General features: G+C 48.4%; 1 protein-coding gene across 2 annotated transcripts in view; it reads left to right on the forward strand.

The window, feature by feature from the left end:
* The first annotated feature begins 18,198 nt into the window (after window positions 1–18,198).
* Window positions 18,199–23,130, forward strand: part of LOC105495055 (V-set and immunoglobulin domain containing 10) — a 47,632-nt gene continuing 42,700 nt past the window's right edge. The window contains exon 1 of one of the 2 annotated variants that reach the window (XM_071070998.1): window positions 18,199–18,618. In XM_071070998.1, the coding sequence (XP_070927099.1) occupies window positions 18,540–18,618 (79 nt within the window). In that variant the 5' untranslated portion in view covers window positions 18,199–18,539. The remainder of the gene's footprint in view (window positions 18,619–23,130) is intronic. The other variant, XM_071070999.1, reaches the window with a different exon arrangement.

Here is a 23,130-nt window from a genome sequence, read left to right on the forward strand (position 1 = left end):
AGCCCAGGAGTTTGAGACCCACCTGGGCAACACAGTGAGACCACATCTCTACAAAAAATACAAAACATTAGCCGGGTGTAAGCGCACGCACCTGTGGTCCCAGGTACTCGTGAGGCTGAGGTGGGAGGGTGGCTTGAGCCAGGGAGGTCCAGGCTGCAGTGAGCCGTGATCACACCAATGAATTCCAGCTGGGTGACAGAGTGAGCCCCTGTCTCAAACAAACAAAAACTTTAACAACTGCCGGGCACGGTGGCTCATGCCTGTAATCCCAGCACTTTGGGAGGCGGAGGCGGGCGGATCACCTGAGGTTGGGAGTTTGAGACCAGCCTGACCAACATGGAGACACCCCGTCTCCATTAAAAATACAAAATTGGCCGGGCATGGTGGCACATGCCTATAATCCCAGCTACTAGGGAGGCTGAGGCAGGAGAATCGCTTGAACCTTGGAGGCAGAGGTTGCGGTGAGCCATGATCGTGCCATTGTACTCCAGCCTGGGCAAACAAGAGTGAAACTCCGTCTAAAAAAAAAAAAAAACTTTAACAACTGTTCATCCTGAAGTAATTTAGTGTGCTGCCTCCTCCAGAGACTTCCTCTTTAAAAAAATAAAAATGTGCCAGGCATGGTGGCTCATGCCTGTAATCCCAGCACTTTGGTAGACCAACGCAGGTGGACCGCTTGGGGTCAGGAGTTTGGGACCAGCCTGAGCAACATGGCAAAAATCCATCTCTACCAAAAATACAAAAATTAGCTGGGCATGATGGAGGGCACCTGTAATCCCAGCTACTCGGGAGGCTGAGGCAGGAGGATCACTTGAAAGCGGGAGGTGGAGTTTGCAGTGAGCTGAGATCACACCACTGGACTCCAGCCTTGGCGACAGAGCGAGACCCTGTCTCAAAAAAAAAAATACTAAATAATTAATTAAAAATAAAAATAAAATAAAAATAAATCCAGGAAGCACAATGTTTAGCCAAAAGAATAAATCTACAGCTGCAGAATTTTGAATAGAAATAGGTCAGCAACAAAAGTTATTTGCGGCCAGGAGCAGTGACTCATGCCTGTAATCCCAACACTTTGGAAGGCCGAGGCAGGTGGATCACAAGGTCAGGAGTTTGAGACCAGCCTCGCCAATATGGTGAAACCACATCTCTACTGAAAATACAAAAATTAGCCGGGCATGGTGGCGGATGCCTATAATCCCAGCTACTCGGGATGCTGAGGCAGGAGAATCCCTTGAACCCAGGAGGCAGAGGTTGCGGTGAGCTGAGATTGCACCACTGCACTCCAGCCTGGTGACAGAGCTTTCGTCAAAATGGGGGTCTCACTATGTTGCCCAGGCTGTTCTCAAACTCCTGGCCTCAAACCATCCTCCCACCCCAGCCTCCCAAAGTGCCAGGATTACAGGCGTGAGCCAGCCAGCCTTATTGCAGTTTTGATTTACATTTCTCTGATGATTAATGATTTTTTCATGTTTGTTGGCTGCTAACATGTCAAGAAGTGTATTTACATTAATAATTACCAATTATTGATTATCTCCTTCCTGCTGGCAACTTTTATTCACTGCCATAAACTGAAGTTCAGAGAAGGGAGAAATATCTCTTCCTAAAGACACAGAGATACACAAACAAACCTGGCAAATAGGAGGACCAAAACCTATGCACAGTGCCTCACCCCTCGGAGGAATTAACAAAAATGTAGATAGCTGTTGGAACAAAGAAACAGTAGTCCAGGGTCATTTTGTGTGTGGGATAAAGGTCCTCTAATCTATCTAGTTCCCACAGATAGCACAGCACAGACACCAGTGTTCATACACAAAAGTCCATTCTTTGAATTATCACAAGAAAATATTGCCTTGTGCATACTGTGCTCTGTTGAAAGTGTCGGGGAGCTATATGTGATACATTTTAGAAATATCAGGATTAGACAAGCGGGTGAGCCCTGCCTTTGTCCGTGAGCTGTGACCTTAAGCAATCTGTTTAACAACTCTGGGACACTTTTCCTCCCTTGGAAGGTGAAGGCTATTGGTTGAACCAATAATCTCTGAAATTTTTGGAGTTCCATGAAGCTTGAACCAACTATTATCTTTGAGATGACCTTGGCTGTGGAACCCAGGTTCTGTTGAGGGCCGAGAGCGCCACCTGGTGATTCCAGTTTGTAAGTGAGTTATTATTACTATTTTTTTTCCCACTTCCTGGGCCAGACCGACCCAGTTTAGAATTCCAGTTTAGACCAGCAGGATTGGCTTTTTTGTTTTGTTGGGGCTCAGAAACGGAGGCGTTGATACACTGAACTGAAGAAGGATCTCTCTGATAATTCCCTCCCCTCCAAAAGCACAGGAAGTTCCTTTATCTACCTAAAATCCAGACCCCCCAATTAGAAACAATTGCTCTTTCTTTCCCTCCCTGTTATCTCTTTATCTATTGCAGAAAGGAAGACCCAGAAGGTAACCACACCTGAACAGATCCTTTCACAAGATAATGTCAGGCTCATTCACATTTCAAAGACATCTATTTACAAGTTAATTTCTCTTCTGGTTCCCGACCCATTCATTTCCCTAGTAATCCTTTATTTCCCCCTAAATTTCTTTTTTCCCTCCAATAACCCATTTTGCCAGGATGGAAACCCCTGTCTTTCTGTAATCTCAAAATGATATTTAGTGTTCCAAATTCCCTTGAGTTGTGGGTAATTCCTCTGTAGTTTCCCTGCTTGTTCACATTAATAAATCTACATGCCTTTTCTCCAATGAATCTGCCTTTTGTTGAGTTGATCGTTCTTTCGTTCTTTCTTTCTTCCTATTTATTTTATTTTTATTTATTTTTTAATCTAAAGCTGGCATCTGGTTCCAGGCTTCTTTCCTCAAAAAATTTGTAACTAGAATTTCATTTCTTTTCTTTTCTTTTCTTTCTTTCTTTTTTTTTTTCTGAGTGAGAGCCTCTTTCTCTGTCACCCAGGCTAGAGTGACAATCCAGTGAACTGCTGACCTCAGTTCAGGACCTGATCTCAGGTCACGATCTTGGCTCACTGCAACCTCCATCTCCTGGGTTCAAGCAATTCTCTCGCCTCAGCCTCCCAGGTAGCTGGGAATACAGGCGTGCACCACCATGCCCAGCTAATTTTTATATTCTTAGTAGAGACGGGGTTTCACCATGTTGGCCAGGCTGGTCTGCTGACCTCAAGTGATCTGCCCACCTCGGCCTCCCAAAGTGCTGTGATTACAGGCATGAGCCACCATGCCTGGCCTGTAACTAGAATTTCTATACATCTCTGAAATGCACGCGTATCAAAACTCATTGTGCAGACCCTGCACAATGAGGGGATCAAAATGTCTACAAATGTAATCATGTATCGTGACCTGCACAGCTAATGTGGTCCAAATTACCCTTAAGCTCCCGCTTTTAGGTCCATAAATACCTGGAAGGAAAATTCACCGCAGGGCACTCAGTCCTCTCGTGCTGAGGAGCCCCGCTGCACTTTCATGCAGTGTTCTTTCTAATAAATTTTTTCTTTTTTCAGACCTATACTGACATCAGTAAATTCTTTTTACTAACCTACGACCTGCGAGCCCACCGCTTGCCAGTGACGGGCTCTGACATCTTGTCCAGCAGGGATGGTCTCACTCTATTGCCCAGCTAGAGGGCAGTGGTGCAGTCATAGCTCACTGCAGCCTCGAATTCCTGGGCTCAAGTGATCCTCCCATCTCAGCCTCCTGAACTGCTGGGACCACAGGAAAGCATCACCACACCCAGCTAATTTTTAAATTTGTTGTAAAGATGGGTCTAACCATGTTGCCCAGGCTTATCACAAAGTTCTCAATGTCCCCACCCCCCAACCCAAGTTTAAGAACAACTACTGGCCAGGCATGGTGGCTTATGCCTGTAATCCCAGCACTTTGGGAGACTGAGGCAGGTGGATCACCTGAGGTCAGGAGTTTGAGACCAGCCTGGCCAACATGGTGTAACCCCGTCTCTACTAAAAATACAAAAATTTGCTAGGCGTGGTGGTGGGTGCCTGTAATCCCAGCTACTTGGGAGGCTGAGGCAGGGGAGAATCGCTTGAATCCAGGAGGCGGAGGTTTCAGTGAGCCGAGATCGTGCCACTACACTCCAGCCTGGGAGACAGAGTGAGACTTCTTCTCAAAAAAAAAAAAAAAAAAGCCGGGCGCGGTGGCTCACGCTTGTAATCCCAGCACTTTGGGAGACTGAGACGGGCAGATCACGAGGTCAGGAGGTCAAGACCATCCTGGCTAACACGGTGAAACCCCGTCTCTACTAAAAATACAAAAAATTAGTTGGGCGTGGTGGCGGGTGCCTGTAGTCCCAGCTACTTGGGAGGCTGAGGCAGGAGAATGGCGGAACCTGGGAGGCAGAGCTTGCAGTGAGCCGAGATCACGCCACTGCAATCCAACCTGGGCAACAGAGTGAGACTCCGTCTCAAAAAAAAAAAAAAATCACTACCATAGGGAATGCTATAACCCAGGGCAGCATTTTATAAACATGGACTTGAGGCTATGACTATCTGGAAAGTTAATTCATGTCCCTGAGCCTCAACTTCCTCATCTGTAAAACGATAACGTAACTGCCCAATGGGTTCACTTTGCCTGCTGCCTAGACAGAGCGGATTTATTAAGACAGGGGAGGCCGGGTGCGGTGGCTCACGCCTGTAATCCCAGCACTTTGGGAGGCCAAGGCGGGTGGATCACCTGAGGACAGGAGTTCGAGACCAGCCTGCCCAACATAGTGAAACCCCATCTCTACTAAAAATACAAAAATTAGCCAGGCATGGTAGCAGGCACCTGTAATCCCAGCTACTCAGGAGGCTGAGGCAGGTGAATCGCTTGAACCTGGGAGGCGGAGGTTGCAGTGAGCCAAGATCGCGCCATTGCACTCCAGCTTGGGGGATAAGAGTGAGACTTCATCTCAAAAAAAAAAGAAAAAAGAAAAAAAAAAACAAAAACGGGAATTGCAGTGGAGAAAGAGTAATTCATGCAGAGCTGGCTGTGCAGGAGACCGGAGTTTTACTGTGACTGAAATTAGTCTCTCGGAGCATTCAGGGATCAGGGTTTTGTTTTGTTTTTGTTTTTGTTTTTGTTTTTGAGACGGAGTCTCGCTCTGTCACCCAGGCTGGAGTGCAGTGGCCGGATCTCAGCTCACTGCAAGCTCCGCCTCCCGGGTTTACGCCATTCTCCTGCCTCAGCCTCCCGAGTAGCTGGGACTACAGGCGCCCGCCACCTCGCCCGGCTAGTTTTTCGTATTTTTTAGTAGAGACGGGGTTTCACTGTGTTAGCCAGGATGGTCTTGATCTCCTGACCTCGTGATCCGCCCATCTCGGCCTCCCACAGTGCTGGGATTACAGGCTTGAGCCACAGCGCCTGGCCAATCAGGGTTTTTAAAGATGAGTTAGCGGGTAGGGCTTGGGAAGTGGGGTGTGATGATTGGTCAGGTTGGAGATGGAATCAGGGGATCGAAGTGAGTTTTTCTGCTGTCTTCTGCTCCTAAGTGGGATGGCAGAGCTGGCTGAGCCAGATTACCCGTCTGGGTGGTGTCAGCTGATCCATCCATCAAGTGCAGGGTCTGAAAAATTTCCCAAGCCCTGATCTTAGGTTTTACAATAGTGATGTTACTTCCAGGAGTAATTTGGGGCTGTTCAGACTCCTGGAGACAGAGGCTGCATGGCCCCTAAACTGTAATTTTTTTTTTTTTTTTTTTTTTTTTTTAGACAGAGACTGGTGGGACCTCAACCCCAGTGGGTATCCAGGCTCTTGACACCATCTGGAGAAGGAATTCAAGAGTGAGTCAGAAAATGATGAAAATACAAAGATTTATTGTAAAGCGAAAAATATACAAGAAAGGGGATGCAGGCTGACTCAAGACAGAGTCCAATGGGACTTGGGACTTGGGGTTTCTACCTTTTGGGTTTCTTTTTTTTTTTTTTGAGACGGAATCTCGCACTGTCACCCAGGCTGGAGTGCAGTGGCGCGATTTTGGCTCACTGCAACCTCCGCCTCCTGGGTTAAAACGATTCTCCTGGCTCAGCCTCCCGAGTAGCTGGGATTACAGGCATGCACCACCACGCCTGGATAATTTTTGTATTTTTAGTACAGATGAGATTTCACCATGTTGGCCAGACTGGTCTCGAACTCCTGACTTCAGGTGATCTGCCCGCCTCAGCCTCCCAAAGTGCTGGGATTACAGGTGTGAGCCACCGTGCCCAGCTCTTTTAGGTTTCTTTAACCAAGGAGTGGAATATTCATGAAGATTCTTGGGAAGAGGTGGAGGTTTCTCAGAACTGTGGTGCTACCCATTTTTACACCAAATATGGGTTTTTCCAGAACTATCATGGCCCTGGTGTGTGTGGAATTTATTTATTACTTATTTATTATTATTAATTTTTGAGACAGAGTCTCACTCTATCACCCAGGCTGGAGTGCCGTGGCGCAATCTCGGCTCATTTCAACCTCTACCTCCTAGGTGCAGGGGATTCTCCTGCCTCAGCCTCACAAGTAGCTGGGATTACAGGCTCCCACCACCATGCCTGGCTAATTTTTGTATTTTTAGTAGAGACGAGGTTTCACGATGTTGGCCAGGCTGTTCTCGAACTCCTGACCTCAGGTCATCTGCCTGCCTCAGCCTCCCAAAGTGCTGGGATTACAGGCGTGAGCCACCATGCCCAATGGGTGTGGGATTTAGTACGTTAATGAGTGTATAATGAGGTCCTTGGTGAAACCTACATCAAATCCAGCACCATGTTGGGCCCGGTTGGTCTTAGCCAGCTTGGTCCACACCCTGGTTTTTCAGGGTCTTATCAGTCCCTTACTTCTGCAACAGAAGTTTCCTTTCGCAAGTCATGTGAAACTGCTACCTGGAATTTTCTGTTCTCTTGTGACCAACCTGTATTATTCCTGTCTCACTGAGACCCTAAGAAATTGGGAATTCCAACTACACATCCCAAACAGTTTGACTAAAACTGTTGAAAAAATTTAAAAAAATGGCATCAAGTGTTGCTTGACTAAATTCCAGCCAGGTGCACTGGCATACAGAAAGGCCACTCTAGGTCGGGTTTGGTGGCTCATGCCTGTAATTCCAGCATTTTGGGAGGTTGAAGTGGGAAGATCACTTGAGGTCAGGAGTTCGAGACCAGCCTGGCCAAAATGGTGAAACTCTGTCTCTACTAAAAATGCAAAAATTAGCCGGACCTGGTGACGGAAGCCTGTAATCCCAGCTACTCTGGAAGCTGAAGCACAAAAATTGCTTGAACCTAGGAGGTGGAGGTTGTACTTAGCCAAGATCATGCCACTGCAGTCTAACCTGGGTGACAGAGTAAGACTCTGTCTCAAAAAAACAAAAACGAAAACAGAAAACAAACAAAAACAAAGAAAGCCCATTCTATATTTTTTATTTTTTATTTATTTATTTTTTTTGAGACGGAGTCTCACTCTGTCGCCCAGGCTGGAGTGCAGTGGCCGGATCTCAGCTCACTGCAAGCTCCGCCTCCCGGGTTCACGCCATTCTCCTGCCTCAGCCTCCCGAGTAGCTGGGACTACAGGCGCCCGCTGCCTCGCCCGGCTAGTTTTTTGTATTTTTTAGTAGAGACGGGGTTTCACCGTGTTAGCCAGGATGGTCTCGATCTCCTGACCTCGTGATCCGCCCGTCTCGGCCTCCCAAAGTGCTGGGATTACAGGCTTGAGCCACCGCGCCCGGCCTATTTTTTATTTTTCTGAGACAGGGTCTCGCTGTGTCACTCAGGCTGGAGTGCCATTGCGCGATCTCTGCTCACTACGACCTTCATCCCCCAGGCTCAAGCAGTCCTCCCACCTCAGCCTCCTGAGTAGCTGGGACCACAGGCGCACACCACCATGCCCGGCTAGTTTTTTTGTATTTTTGGTAGATATGGAGATTCATCATGTTGCCCAGGCTGCTGTTGAACTCCTGAGCTCAAGTGATCTGCCTGCCTCAGCCTCCCAAAGTGCTGGGATTACAGGCCTGAGCCGCCACGTCCGGCCAGAAAACCCACTGTAAATAAAGAGAGGTAGGGCCGGGCGCGGTGGCTCACGCCTGTAATCCCAGCACTTTGGGAGGCCGAGGCGGGCGGATCACAAGGTCAGGAGATCGAGACCACGGTGAAACCCCGTCTCTACTAAAAATACAAAAAATTAGCCGGGCGCGGTTGTGGGCGCCTGTAGTCCCAGCTACTCGGGAGGCTGAGGCAGGAGAATGGCGTGAACCCGGGAGGCGGAGCTTGCAGTGAGCCGAGATCGCGCCACTGCACTCCAGCCTGGGCGACAGAGCCAGACTCCGTCTCAGAAAAAAAAAAATAAATAAATAAATAAATAAATAAAGAGAGGTAGGCTTTTAAAAGTGTCAATCTGTTCACAGTAAAGTAAGGCAAGCAAGGGAAGCAAAATCAATGTCTTTCTAGAGGTGGAATGATGGGTAGGGAAGGGAGGACTTTAGGAAAGAGGTGCCCCAGGTTCTGAGTCACTTCATGGCTTAAATATTAATTGAATATCAATCAACAGATGAATGGATATAAAAAAGGTGGTATCTCTGTTGCAGTAGGTAGTTAGTCAGACCTAAGCAGGGAAGGGGAGGCCCCTCCGCCCCATCAGGAGATGGTCAGGCAGTTATTAAACTGTCTCTCTAAAATAATCATTGGTTGCAGCCGATGCCAGGGAAAAACAGTCTCCCAATAGTTAGAAACGCCAGAAACTGGTGGTCAGCAGCTTCCCAGTAAGATCTCAGGAGCTGGGTGAGTGGGCTTAAGCATGTGCATGAAAAGGGAAAATCGTGGAGTTTAACTGGTACATGACCTTCCTCTAGGAACACTCAACTGATAAGGGAAGAACGCCTCAAGACCCATACGGGTCTGCGGCAACCTGAATCCTTGCCTCCTCAAGAGAATTCAACCAAGGGGCATAAGGCAGAGTGAGAAACTAAGGCAAGTTTCACAGCAGGAGTGAAAGTTTATTAAAAAGTTTTACAGCAGGAATGCAAGGAAATAAAGTACACTTGGAAGAGGGCCAGTAGGGAACTTGAGAGATTCAAATGCGTGGTTTGACCTTTGACTTGGGGTTTTATATGTTGGCCGTCTGCATGTACAATGGCCTGCCAGCGCTCGGGAGGGGCTGCATGTGAATGTTTACTGAAGCTGTATGCGTTCTTGAATCTCTCAAGTTCCCTACTGGCCCTCTTCCAAGTGTACTTTATTTCCTTGCATTCCTGCTCTAAAACTTTTTAATAAACTTTCACTCCTGCTGTGAAACTTGCCTTAGTTTCTCACTCTGCCTTATGCCCCTTGGTTGAATTCTCTCTTCTGAGGAGGCAAGGATTCAGGTTGCCACAGACCTGTATGGATTCATTGCTACCAACATCTCCATACAACGGAATCTAATTTGGCCATAAAATGAAATGAAGTACTGATACAAGCTACAATGTAGATGAACCTTGAGAACATTGTGCTAAGTGAAAGAAGCTAGTTACAACATATATTGCTTGCTTCTGTTAATATGAAATGTCTGGAATAGGCAAAACCATAGAGGCAGAAAGTAGATTGATGATTGCTGGGGGTTGAGGAGATAAGGAAATTGGGAATGTGTCTTAGTCCGTTTTCTGTTGCATGTATACCACAGACTGGGTAGGGTAATTTATAAAGAAAAAAAAGTATATTTAGCTCATGGTTCTAGAGACTGAGAAGTCCAAGAGCATGGAACAAGCATCTGGTGAGGACCTTCTTGACGTATCATAACACAGCAGAGGACAGCACATGGCAAGAGGACAAAAGCAAGAGAGCCAGAGGCTGCTTGCTTTTATAACAAAACCACTCCCACAATGGCAACATTAATCCATTCTTGAGGGTAGAGGGACTGAGTTTCCAACACATGAATTTTGGAGAACACATTCAAACCATAGCAAGGTGATAGCTAAAGGGTGTGGGGTGTCTTTTTGGAGTGATGAAAATCTAAAATTGATGGTAGTAATGGTTGTACAAGCTTGTGACTATACTAAAAGCCATTGAATTGTACACTTTGAGATAATTCTATGGTATGAATTATATCTCAATAAAGCTGTTATCAGCAGGGGTGTGATGGCTCATGCCTGTAATCCCAGCACTTTGGGAGGCCAAGGTGGGTTGATCACCTGAGGTCAGGAGTTCAAGGCCAGCCTGGCCAATATAGTGAAACCCTGTCTCTAATTAAAAAAATACAAAAATTAGCCGGGTATGGTGTTGGGCACCTGTAATCCCAGCTACTCGAGAGGCTGAGGCAGGATAATCACTTGAACCTGGGAAGCAGAGGTTGCAGTAAGCCAAGATCGAGCCACTGCACTCCAGCCTGGGCTACGAAGCAAGACTCTGTCTCAAAATAAAAATAAAGCTGCTATCAAAAAAACTTTTACGGAATGTTACAAATCTGAATCATCACAATAGAGGGATTTTTATTCTTATATAAACTTTAAAAATACAAGTTGCCAGGCGCAGTGTCTCATCCCTGTAATCCCAACAGTTTGGGAGGCTGAGGTAGGATTATTGCTTGACCCAGGAGTTTGAGAGCAGCCTGGGCAACATACTGAGACTCCATCTCTACAAATTTAAAAAAATGGCCAGGCATTGTGGTGACGGTCTGTAGTCTCAGGTACTCAGGAGGCTGACGTGGGAAGATCATTTGAGCCCAGGAGTTTGATAAGTGTGCCATGGCACTCCAGCCTAGGCAACAGAGTGAGACCCCATCTCTCTAAAAAAAAAAAAAAAAGGAAAACCCAGTGTTAATGGCTGTATAATATTCTGACGGGGGCATATTAGGCAACCAGTAAAGACTGTAGTCTACAGAAGTTGGTGAGACAGCTCGTCCCTGGGGAAGAAGACTAGGGGTCTGGGGTGGGCAAAAGGGTTTCTTTCTCTCTCTTTTTTTTTTTTTCTTTTTCTTTTTGAGACAGAGTTTCACTCTTGTCGCCCAGACTCGAGTGCAATGGCACGTTCTTGGCTCACTGCAACCTCCACCTCTCAGGTTCAAGCGACTCTCCTGCCTCACCCTCCCGAGTAGCTGGGATTACAGGCACCCGCCACCATGCCCAGCTAATTTTTTTGTATTTTTAGTAGAGACGGCATTTCACCATGTTGGCCAGGCTGGTTTCAAACTCCTGTACCTCAGGTGATCCTCCCGCCTTGGTCTCCCAAAGTGCTGGGATTACAGGTGTGAGCCACTGCGCCCAGCCAAAAGGCTTTCTTTCAAGGAGAATTTCACTATACATTGCTTGGATTTTGTTTGTTTGTTTGTTTGCTTCACTTACTGTTTTTTGTCTTTCGAGACAGTCTCAGTCTATTGCCTAGGCTGGAGTGTGGTAGTATGATCATGGCTCACTGAAGCCTTGAACTCGTGGGCTCAAGTGAGCCTCCTGATTCAGCTTCCAGAGTAGTCAGGGCTACAAGCATGCGCCACCATGCCTGGCTAATTTTTAAATTTTTTAATAATCTATTTATTTATTGGCTTATGAACAACATAAATGTATTTCTTACAGTTCCGGAGGCTGGGAAGTCCAAGATCAAGGCACTGGCAAACTTGGTGTCTGGTGGGGGTCCACTCTCTGGTTCACAGATGGCTGTCTTTTCGCTGTGTCTTCACATGGTGGAAGAAGTGAACAAGCTCCTTTGGGCATCTTTTATAAAGGCACTAATCCCATTCATGAGGGTTCCACACTCATGACCTTATCCCCTTCCAAAGGCCCCTCTAGCTAATACCATTAACTTGGGGATTTGAATTTCAACATATGAGTTTTGAGAGGACACAAATATTCAGACCATAACACCATACACAAAAAATAATTTGGCCGGGTGCGGTGGCTCATGACTGTAATCCCAGCACTTTGGGAGACCGAGGCAGGTGGATCACCTGAGTTCAAGAGTTTGAGACTAACCTGACCAACATGGTGAAACCCCACCTCTATTAAAAATACAAAATTAGGCCAGGCGTGGTGGCTAATGCCTGTAATCCCAGCACTTTGGGAGGCCAAGGCGAGTGGATCACCTGAGGTCAGGAGTTCGAGACCAGCCTGGCCAACACGGTGAAACCCCATCTCTACTAAAAATACAAAAATTAGCTGTGCATGGTGGCGGGGGCCTGTAATCTCAGCTACTTGGGAGGCTGAGGCAGGAAAAATCACTTGAACCTAGGAGGCAGAGGTTGCAGTGAGCCGAGATCGCGCCATTGCACTCCAGCCTGGGTGACAGAGCAAGACTCCTTCTCAAAAAAAAAAAAAAAAAAAAAAATAGCCAGGGGTGGTGGCACATGCCTGTAATCCCAGCTACTCAGCAGGCTGAGGCAGGAAAATCACTTGAACCCAGGAGGTGGAGGTTGCACTGAGCTGAGATTGTGCTACCATACTCCAGCCTGGGCAACAAGAATGAAACTCCAACTCAAAAAAAAATTTTTTTTTTGTATAGGATTACATACCTAATCATAAAACTTAAGCCATATGGTCGGGCGCAGTGGCTCACGCCTGTAATCCCAGCACTTTGGGAGGCCAAGGTAGGTGGATCACGAGGTGAAGAGATCAAGACCATCCTGGCCAACATGGTGAAACCCCATCTCTGCTAAAAATACAAAGATTAGCTGGGCGTGGTGGCATGTGCCTGTAGTCCCAGCTACTCGGGAAGCTGAGGCAGGAGAATTGCTTGAAACCGGAAGGTGGAGGTTGTAGTGAGCCAAAATCGTGCACTGCACTCCAGCCTGGCGACAGACTAATCTGTCTCAAAAAAAAAAAAAAAAACTTAAGCCATACAAATTTTAGAAAAACACAGGAGCGTATCTCTATGACCTGCAGGTGGGCAAAAGTTTTTTAGACAGGACAGAGAAGTAATCATCTAATAAAAAAATATTTATTTATTTATTTATTTTTTGAGACGGCGTCTTGCTCTTGTTGCCAGGCTGGAATGCAATGGCGTAATCTCGGCTCACTGCAACCTCCACTTCCTGGGTTCAAGCTATTCTCCTGCCTCAGCCTCCTAAGTAACTGGGATTACAGCTGCCCGCTACCATGCCTGGCTAATTTGTGTACTCTTAGTAGAGATGGGGTTTCACCATGTTGGCCAGGCTGGTGTGGAACTCCTGACCCAGGTGATCCGCCCACCTCGGCCTCCCAAAGGGCTGGGATTACAGGCATGAGCCACTGCACCTGGCCTATTGATTTTTTTGAGATGGAGTCTCGCTCTGTCACCCAGGCTGGAGTGCAGTGGCATGATCTCGGCTCACTGCAACCTCTGCCTCCTGGGTTCAAGTAATTCTCCTGCCTCAGCCTCCTGAGTAGCTGGGACTACAGGCACATGCCACTGTGCCCCACTAAGTTTTGTATTTTTAGTAGAGACAGGGTTTTACTATGTTGGTCAGGCTGGTCTTGAACTCCTGACCTCATGATCCACCCGCCTTGGCCTCCCAAAGTGCTGGGATTACAGGCGTGAGCCACCGCGGGAGGCAGAGGTTGCAGTGAGCTGAGATTTCACCACTGCACTCCAGCTTCGGCAACAGAGTGAGACTCCGTTAAAAAAAAAAAAAAAAAAAAAAAAAAAAAGTTTTAATGCAGAAGAAAACTGTAAAGAGAAAGAATAATGAGAGACACATTTAGAAAACAGAGAATGGAGATACTTCATTGGCTGGGTGCAGTGACTCAGCCCTATAATCCCAGCACTTTATGAAGCCAAGGCAAGAGGGTTGCTTGAGCCCAGGAATTTGAGACCAGCCTGGGCAACATAGTGAGACCCCCCCACCACATCACTACAAAAAATAATTAACTGAGGTAGTAATGTGTGCCTGTAGTCCCATCTCTACTAAACAAACAAACAAACAAAAAATACAAAAATTAGCTGTGTGTGGTGGCACGTGCCTGTAGTCCCAGCTACTCCAGAGGCTGAGGCAGGAGAATTGCTTGAACCCGGGAGGTGGAGGTTGCAGTGAACCGAGATTGCGCCACTGCACTCCAGGCTGGGAGACAGAGTGAGACTCTGTCTCCAAAAAAATAAAAATAAAATAATAAAATAAATAAAAAATACAAATATAAAAAAGTTATCCATGTGTGGTGGCTGTGCCTGTAGTCCCAGCTTCTCTGGGGCTGAAGTGGGAAGATCATTTGGGCCCAGGAGGCAGGTGCAGTGAGCTCTGTTCATACCACTGCACTCCAGCTTGGGTGACAGGGGAAAACCCATCTAAAAGAAAAAAAAAAAAAGCTACATGTAGCACCCTGGACAGAGAAGTGTTTGAGCCCCATGGTCCAGATAGGACTGTGGGATCAGTGGCATATCAAATGACAGGCTCCAAAACCATGCCTTAGGTCTATAAAGATTTTTGTTGACTCTCTTCATACAAGTCAATCCAGTTTATCCTAATTATTTTTATTTTCTCAGAGACAGGTCTTGCTCTGTTGCTCAGGCTGGAGTACAGTGGCATGATCATAGTTCACTACAGCCTCCACCTCCTGGGTTCAAGCAATCCTCCCACCTCAGCCTCCTGAGTAGCTAGGACTATAGGCGTGCCACTATGCCTGGCTAATTTTAAAAAATCTGTAGAGACAAGATTTCACTATGTTGCTCAGGGTGATCTTGAACTCCTGGGCTCAAGTGATCCTCCAGACTCAGCCTCCCAAAGTGCGGAGATTATGGGTGTGAGCTACAGCATCTGGCCCTGGCTAATTAAAAAAAAAATTATTTTTTGTAGACATGGGGGTCTTGCTGTGTTGCCCCATGGTGGTCTCAAGCTCTTGGCCTCAAGAAGTCTTCCAGCCTAAGCCTCAAAACGCAACCTAGTTTATCTTTACAACATCCCATGCGATAAATATTAGGTCTATTTTGCTGACAGGGAAACTTAGGCTTTAAAAGGACCCTACATTGCTGGGGACCCCATGCAAAACTCCCAACTCACTGAACATTGTTCTAGGCAGGGTACTTTCTACTGTCCAGAGTGGCCTGAAATGCAAGCGGACATCAGGGCAGCTCCTTACACAGCTTCTGACTCAGGGCTGGCCTGAGCCCCTGCAGTCAAAACAAAGAGGGTGGTGCTTTCCAGGCCAGCTCTGCTCAGGTGACGGCTGGTGTCTGATCATCCAGTGACACACACAACATTCAGATGCATGTCCCCTTAGCCCTGGCAGCCTTTGCACATATGACAAGTTTGCAACTTTGTGGGGCTGAAGTTGCAGTCAGACAGTCAGTCGTAGCTTACCATCAGCCAGCTGTGTGACTCGGAGGTAACCTCCCAGAGCTGTAGGTTTCTCACTTATAAAACCGGATGGCTGGCCAGGTGCGGTGGCTCACGCCTGTAATCCCAGCACTTTGGGAGGCTGAGGCAGGCGGATCACTTGAGGTCAGGAGTTCAAGACCAATGTGGCCAACATGGTGAAACCCCATCTCTACTAAAAATACAAAAATTAGGCAGGTGTGGTGGCGTAAGCCTGTAATCCCAGCTACTTGGGAGGCGGAGGCAGGAGAATAGCTTGAACCCGGGAGGCGGAAGTTGCAGTGAGTTGGAATCATGCCACTGCACTCCAGCCTGGGGGACAGAGCAAGACTCCATCTCAAAAATAAATAAATAAATAAAACTGGATGGTATATGGCACTGCACCTTAGATCCAAGGATTGCAGGGAGGGTCCAGTGAGATTAGAACTATGAGTGGACTTGGCCGATATGTCAGGAAGGCTGGCCTGTGCAATCCACCAAGAGGCCATGGAGAATTCCAGGTCCTCTGCTGAAAACTGGCCAGTTATTGTTTTTTTTAAAAAATTAAAAATATTTATTTATTTATTTATTTATTTAGAGCAGGGTCTCTCTGTGTTGTCCAGGCTGGAGTGCAGTGGCACAATCTCAGCTCACTACAACCTCCGCCTCCCGGGTTCCAGCAACCCTCCTGCCTCAGCCTTTCAAGAAGCTGGGATTACGAGCTGGGATTATGTGTGCCACCACGCCCAGCTAATTTTTCATTTTTAGTAGAGATGGAGGTTCACTGTGTTGGCTAGGCTGCTCTCGAACTCCTGACCTCAAGGGATCCGCCCACCTTGGTCTTCCTGAGTGCTGGGATTACAGGAATGAGCCACCTTGCCTGGCCCAGTTACTGATTTTGTTTATAGCTTGTTTATTGCAGGTGAGGATGTAAGGTGTTTGCCAGAAAAGCTGAGGAACTACAATATCAAAACCAATTAACTCCTTTGTTTACTCAACAAATGTATATTAGAATGGCAACTAGCTGGCAGGTACTGAGGATATAGGAAACAGGTCTGGTAAGTATAGGATCTGCCCCAAGGTCAAACATGAAAAGCAAGAACCAAACTGGGTGCAGTGGCTCATGCCTGTAATTCCAGCACTCTGGGAGGATCGACCTAACCCTAGGAGGTGGAGGCTGCAATGAGGTATGACTGCACCACTGCACTTCAGCCTGTGGGTGATATAGGGAGACTCTGTCTCAAAAAAAAAAAAAAAAAATCCTGTCAAGAATCTGATGAACAGTTATTTTATTTTTATTTATTTATTTTTGAGAGTAAGTCTCGCTCTTCTCCCCTAGGCTGGAGTGCAATGGCGCGATCTCGGCTCACTGCAACCGCCGCCTCCTGGGTTCAAGCGATTCTCCTGCCTCAGCCTCCTGAGTAGCTGGGATTACAGGCGCTTGCCACCACACCCGGCTAATTTTTGTATTTTTAGTAGAGACGGGGTTTCACCATGTCGGCCAGTCTGATCTCGAACTCCTTACCTCAGGTGATCCGCCTGTCTTGGCCTCCCAAAGTGCTGGGATTACAGGCGTGAGCCACCGTGCCCAGCCAATGAACAGTTATTTTAAAATATTTGAGCAAAGAATAAAAAAGGGCTGGGCGCAGTGGCTCACACCTGTAAACCCAACACTTTGGCAGGCCAAGGCGGGTGGATCACTTGAGGTCAGGAGCTCGAGACCAGCCTGGGTAACATAGCGAAACGCTGTCTTTACTAAAAATATAAAAATCAGCTGGGCGTGGTGGTGCACACCTGTAGTCCCAGCTACTCAGGAGGCTGAGGTGGGAGGATCACTTGAGCCTGGTAGTTTGAGGCTGCAGCGAGGTATGGTTGTGCCACTGCACTCCAACCTGGGCAACTGGAGTGAGACCCTATGTCAAAAAAAAAAAAAAAAAAGGCCGGGCGCGGTGGCTCAAGCCTGTAATCCCAGCACTTTGGGAGGCCGAGACGGGCGGATCACGAGGTCAGGAGATCGAATGATTTTATTTTATTATTTTAATTTTAATATTTATTTTGAGACAAGTCTCGCTCAGTCGCCCAGGCTGGAGTGCAATGGCGGGATCTCGGCTCACTGCAACCTCTGCCTGTCGAGTTCAAGAGATTCTCATGCCTCAGCCTACCCAGTAGCTGGGATTGCAGGCGCCAGCCATCATGCCCAGCTAATTTTTGTATTTTTAGTAGAGACCGGGTTTCACCATCTTGGCTAGGCTGGTCTCGAACTCCTGACCTCGTGATCCGCCCACCTGGGCCTCCCAAAGTGCTGGGATTACAGGCGTGAGCCACCATGCTCGGCCATGTTATTATTATTTTAAACAGTAAGTTTCTCCTAGGGCTGTTTTATGGATGGCTCTTCCTGAGGATATCAAAGCCGCATTTTCCCCAGGACAGAATGGGATGAGGGCATGGCAGGGAAGAGAAGAGCTTAGCCTGGGAATCTGACTGGGTAGGGGATGGGAGAACGAAAAGGGGAAAAGCAAAAACAAAACTCTTGAGAAACAGGTCCTGGGGACTCCTTGGCGTTCGCTCTCACTGTGTGGTCCCAGCCAGTTCACTGGAGAACCGGAGTCTCGTGGCTGCTTTGGCTGAAGTTCAGGGGATCATCTTTCTCCGGCTCCCTTTTGCAAAGGGTAGGGAAAGGAAGCGATGGCGGCCTTGGCGCCCGCCCCGCGCCCAGGGACACAGACGGGAATCCCTCGAGACCCTCAGCTGGGACTGCCGGTGGGGGGGGGTCCTGCATTCTGCAGCTTGGCAACCGCCTCCTCCGTGTTCTGCAGCTCGGGGCAGCGGCGGGGGGTGCGTCCTGCGGCAGCTGCAGGGCTCCGTCCCGCCCGCTGTCCCCGCGACTCCGTACTGCTGTCCCGGGCGGAGTGGACTCGGGGAGGGCCCAGCCTCCGTGCTCCGCCCCTGGCCCGGCAGGACCCGGCTCGGCGCGCCCTCGGCAGAAAGCCCTCCTCCCCGGCCAAGGTAGAGGAAGTTGGGCTCCCGCCTGGCTGGGAGGCGGGAGGGAGCCCGCTCCTGTTGTTTTCCGCCGGCGGGAGTGGGCAGGCAGGCGCAGGGGGCGGGGTGCGCCCTCCCTCCGCGGCCAGGGCGCTCGGGAGCCGGGACCCGAGCCTGCAGCCGAGCGCCGCTCCCAGCCCCGGACACCCGGCTCAGCCAAGCATCCTTCCTGGGGGCCGAGAAAGTGGGACCACTCTGCCGTTCCGAGGACCTGAGAGGAGCCCTTGGTCCCCCGGGCCCCGGTGCCCTGGGGCGCACACGTCCAGCCCACCCTGAGCCTGCATTTCCTGAGCCGGGATCTGGGGCGAGATGGCCGCAGGCGGCGGTGCGCCCGAGCCCCGCGTCCTCGTCTGCCTCGGGGCGCTCCTGGCCGGCTGGGTCGCCTTAGGTAAGGGGCCGCGATCTGGAGGGAAAAGTTGAGTTTTCCCAGTCAGCGGTGGGGAGGGGACAGCGAGGGACCAAATTCCCTCCGACTCCGCTTGGATCCGTGGTGGCCGCAGCCTAGAAGCCGCCCCAGGAGGGTCTTGGTTTCCTGCTTGCAGCTCGGCGGTCTTTGCAGGAAGGAATTTTCCCGGGCGCCCGGTGCGGGGCGAGATACCCCTGGCCTCCTGGGGTGGGCAGCCGGTGAGGCTGCAGAGGACCCGAGCCGAAGTGCAGGGGAAAATAAAGAGGCACGTGTGCCGGGAAAGTGATTTTTTTTTTAAGCGTCGGATGTAAATTCGCTTTCTGGTTTTATTAATACCTGATACGCTGGTGCTCAAACTCGAGACTCCCACTTTATTTTTCTCCTCCCTCTGCCCAAGGTTGAACTCGCTTTACACCTGTAACCGGTGGACTTCCCTACACACCTTTGCAAGTCTTCCTGTGCTGACCAGCGCCTTCAAAGCGGGGTCTTCCGCCTTTACTTTTGGAAAAGCTTTTTATTTTGAAATACTTGGCAGACTTACAAAAGACTTCCCCTCACACTTGACATGATTGACAAAAGGTCTGAAATGCTTCATCTATGGTCTGCTTTGCTACGAAAAAAGAATTGGGGGGTGCTTACAAAAATATGTAGAATATAAAAAGATTGAAATATATATATAATATATATATATGAATATATATATATGAATTTAATTCACCAGCATGCCTACTGTGCGTGCCTACTGTGCGCTGGGAGTGTGACAAGCTGGGAGGTAGCTGGGGTGCAGGGAGAGGAGGTGGAGCTAGGAGGTGGTGAAGTTTGCCAGGATGCAGGCAGAGCCCTACTTTTTGTGTTCCCGGGTATGCTCTACCCAGCTGGTCTCCTCTTGCACGTTTCTGGAGATGAGTTGTAAATTATGCTGGAGCTTCCTAGCAGCAAGTACCAAAAGTTCCTAATTGTTAGGCTCCTACAATTTTATTTTGCTTTTTTTTTTTAAACCAACCGTTTAAAAACAATAACATCTCTAGGTTTCCAGTTTATCTGGAAAAATCTGAAGGTCTGGCAACACGGGGCCTGCTTTCCCAGTTGGAACTGGGCAGTGGTCATCCTTTTATCTAGGGCACGTGAGCCCAAATTTGTTCCACCTCTCCCTGTTGTAATATTTGCCCCCCTACCTTCAGTCATGGGTGTTACCTGCTGGCCCTCCAGGCATTTGGCTGAGTAATCACTGTGCTGGGGTGTGTGTGGCAGGGGAGAAGGACAGTTTCTGGACGTGAAAGGTGGTCGTCAAGTATTCCCATCTCCCCAGCTGTTGGCATTGTTTCCTGCAAGATGAACACCAGGAACCTGGGAAGACAGAAGAACCCTGGGATGAAGTCATCCTGCTGGAATGACCCGGCATTCAGGCTGACTGCCGCCCGCCCCATGGGGAACCTATCTCCACTGCTATGGCCAGCTATTTTTTTCGAGCCAGGCTCTTGCTCTGTTGCCCAGGCTGGAGTGCAGTGGTGCAATCACTGCACTGATCCTCCCACTTTAGCCTAGAAGTAGCTGGGACTACAGGCATGTGCCACCACGCCTAGCTAATTTCTTTTTTTTTTTTTTTTGAGACGGAGTCTCGCTCTGTCACCCAGGCTGGAGTGCATTGGCCGGATCTCAGCTCACTGCAAGCTCCGCCTCCCGGGTTCACGCCATTCTCCTGCCTCAGCCTCCCGAGTAGCTGGGACTACAGGCGCCTGCCACCTCGCCCGGCTAAGTTTTTTGTATTTTTAGTAGAGACGGGGTTTCACTGTGTTAGCCAGGATGGTCTCGATCTCCTGACCTCGTGATCCGCCCGTCTCGGCCTCCCAAAGTGCTGGGATTACAGGCTTGAGCCACCGCGCCCGGCAAGTGAATAATTTAATATTCCTAAATCCCAATTTTCTCAATAGTAAAGTGAGGAGGTATAGGATTGCCAGGCAAGAACTACCCCTTCCATGTCTATGTCAGACATCACTAATAGATGACTGTGTTCTTTTCCACTGAGCCAGGACTCAAACTCATGGTCAACCCAGCCCATAGGGCAGTCACAGATCTGGACTAGATGATCTCCAAAGGCACCTTCAGATACAGTGGTTTAAAAAAGAATGGAGTAAGCCAAGCCAGGAGAAGCCTTCAAATGGTTTCTTTTGTGATCATGTCATTCTATGCGTTGGAGGAGAAGACAATGTTAGCTGAAGTTCCAATACTAAAGTTTCACCAGGGCTTTTTTCCAAGCCACTGTTCCTGTATTTCCTTGCCAAGGAGTTAGGCAAGGGGCAGGTCTGCAGGTCGCATGTTGCATCTGTAACTCTAAAGTTCATCTTCCTTTCTATCGTGGGGGTTGCCACTGGAGAATTTGGGTTCTCAGTCCTAATAATTTAAAAAGAATTCTTGGCCGGGCGCGGTGGCCCCCGCCTGTAATCCCAGCACTTCAGGAGGCCGAGGCGGGCAGATTACCTGAGGTCAGGAGTTCAAGACCGGCCTGGCCAACATGGTGAAACCCATCTCTACAAAAATTCAAAAAATTAGCGGGACATGATGGCGGGTGCCTGTAATCCCAGCTACTCAGGAGACTGAGGCGGGAGAATTGCTTGAACCCGGAAGGCAGAGGTTGTAGTAAGCTGAGATTGAGCCATTGCACTCCAGCCTGAGCAACAGAGTGAGACTTCATCTCAAAAAATAAATGAAGACATAAAAAGAATTCTTACCTGCTCTTTTTTTTTTTTTTTTTTCCGAGACAGAGTGTTTTTCTGTTACCCAGGCTGGAATGCAGTGGGGTGATCTTGGCTCACTGCAACCTCCACCTCCCCGGTACAAGTGATTCTCCTGCCTCAGCCTCCTGAGTAGGTGGGATTACAGGCATGTGCCACCACGCCTGGCTAATTTTTTGTATTTTTAGTAGAAACTGGGTTTCGCCATGTTAGCCAGGCTGGTCTCGAGCTCCTGACCTCAGGTGATCTGCCGCCTCGGCCTCCCAAAGTGCTGGGATTATAGGCAGGAGCCACCGCACTCGGCCATTCCGCTAATATTTGTGTTTTTAAGTATCGACGAGGTTTCACCATGTTGGCCAGGCCGGTCTCGAACTCTTGACCTCAAATGATCCACCTGCCTCGGCCTCCCAAAGCGCTGGGATTACAGGTGTGAGCTATCGCCCCCGGCCCTCACCTGCTTTTTAAAGTGATTGTTCAGAAGCATTTCTTGCTGTTTTGGAATCTCTATCATTAGATGACATTCTCCACCTTTCAGCAAGTGGCTTAGTTTTTAAAATTTGTTTTTTTTTTCTCCATCCTGACTTGGCTCAAAAGTCTTTTGGGAAGGGTGTGGCCAAAATGGTGAGAGAATCAGAACTTCTTGGGGTCCAGGCTGGCTTCAGATCTCTCAAAGGGAGCCCTTCTAACCAGACAAGAGGCCAAATACAGATAATGATTACTCTTTCACTTAAACGGGAAGGATTGCCAGGGGCAGGTGGCAGTTTATTTTTTCTATAACAGCTGTATTCAGATACAATTTACATGCCACAAAATTCACCCTTTTAAAGTGTACGACTCAGGGGATTTTAGTGTATTCCAAGGTTACATGGCCATCACCACTAATTCATCATTTTTATCACCCCAACAGGTTCTGCCCGTCTTCCTATTCCTGCAGCCTCTTTGTATTTGGGTCTTGATTGTGGAGGGGGCTGGACAATTGTGAAACTTCTCAGCAAAATGGGTTGCATTTGCTTCTTGTTACCTAGTGACAGTCTAATGCCTGTTAGCACCTGTCAGTCTTTTTTATGAGACAGGGTCGGCTGGATGCGGTGGCTCACGCCTGTAATCCCAGCACTTTGGGAGCCCGAAGTGGGTCCGAGTGGAATGCTTGAGTTCAGGAGTTCAAGACCAGCCTGGGCAACATAGTGAGACCCCCCCCCCCGCCCCATCTCTAAAAAAGAAAAAAAAAATTATTTACATTAAACAAACAAAAAAAGAGACAGGGTATCTCTCTGTTGCCCAGGCTGGAGTGCAGTGTCACGATCGTGGCTCACTGCAGCTTCAGTCTCCTGGATTCAAGTGATCCTCCCACCTCAGCCTCCCAAAGCCCTGAGCTTATAGGCCTGAGCCACCACACCCGGACACCTGTCACTCTTGAGTGGTCGTCAGAATCACCTGGAGGGCTTGTTAAACCACAGATGCTGGACCAGGTGTAGTGGATCACTCCTGTAATCCCAGCACTTTGGGAGGCTGAGGTGGGAGGATTGCTTGAAGTCAGGAGTTCAGGACTGTCCAGGACAACAGAGTGAGACCCATGCCCCCCATCTCTTTAAAAAAAAAAAAAAAAGTTAAATAATTGCTGATTTGTTCAAAATAAACAAATAAATAAAACAAAAAGGGCTGCTGCTCTCCCACAGTTTCTGATTTGGGTGTTTTGGGGTGAGGTTTGATAATTTGTGTTTCTAACACTCTGCGGCCGCTGATCTGGGCTTTTGAACGTGTT

Source organism: Macaca nemestrina, chromosome 10 (assembly GCF_043159975.1).
Source record: "Macaca nemestrina isolate mMacNem1 chromosome 10, mMacNem.hap1, whole genome shotgun sequence".
NCBI lineage: Eukaryota > Metazoa > Chordata > Mammalia > Primates > Cercopithecidae > Macaca > Macaca nemestrina.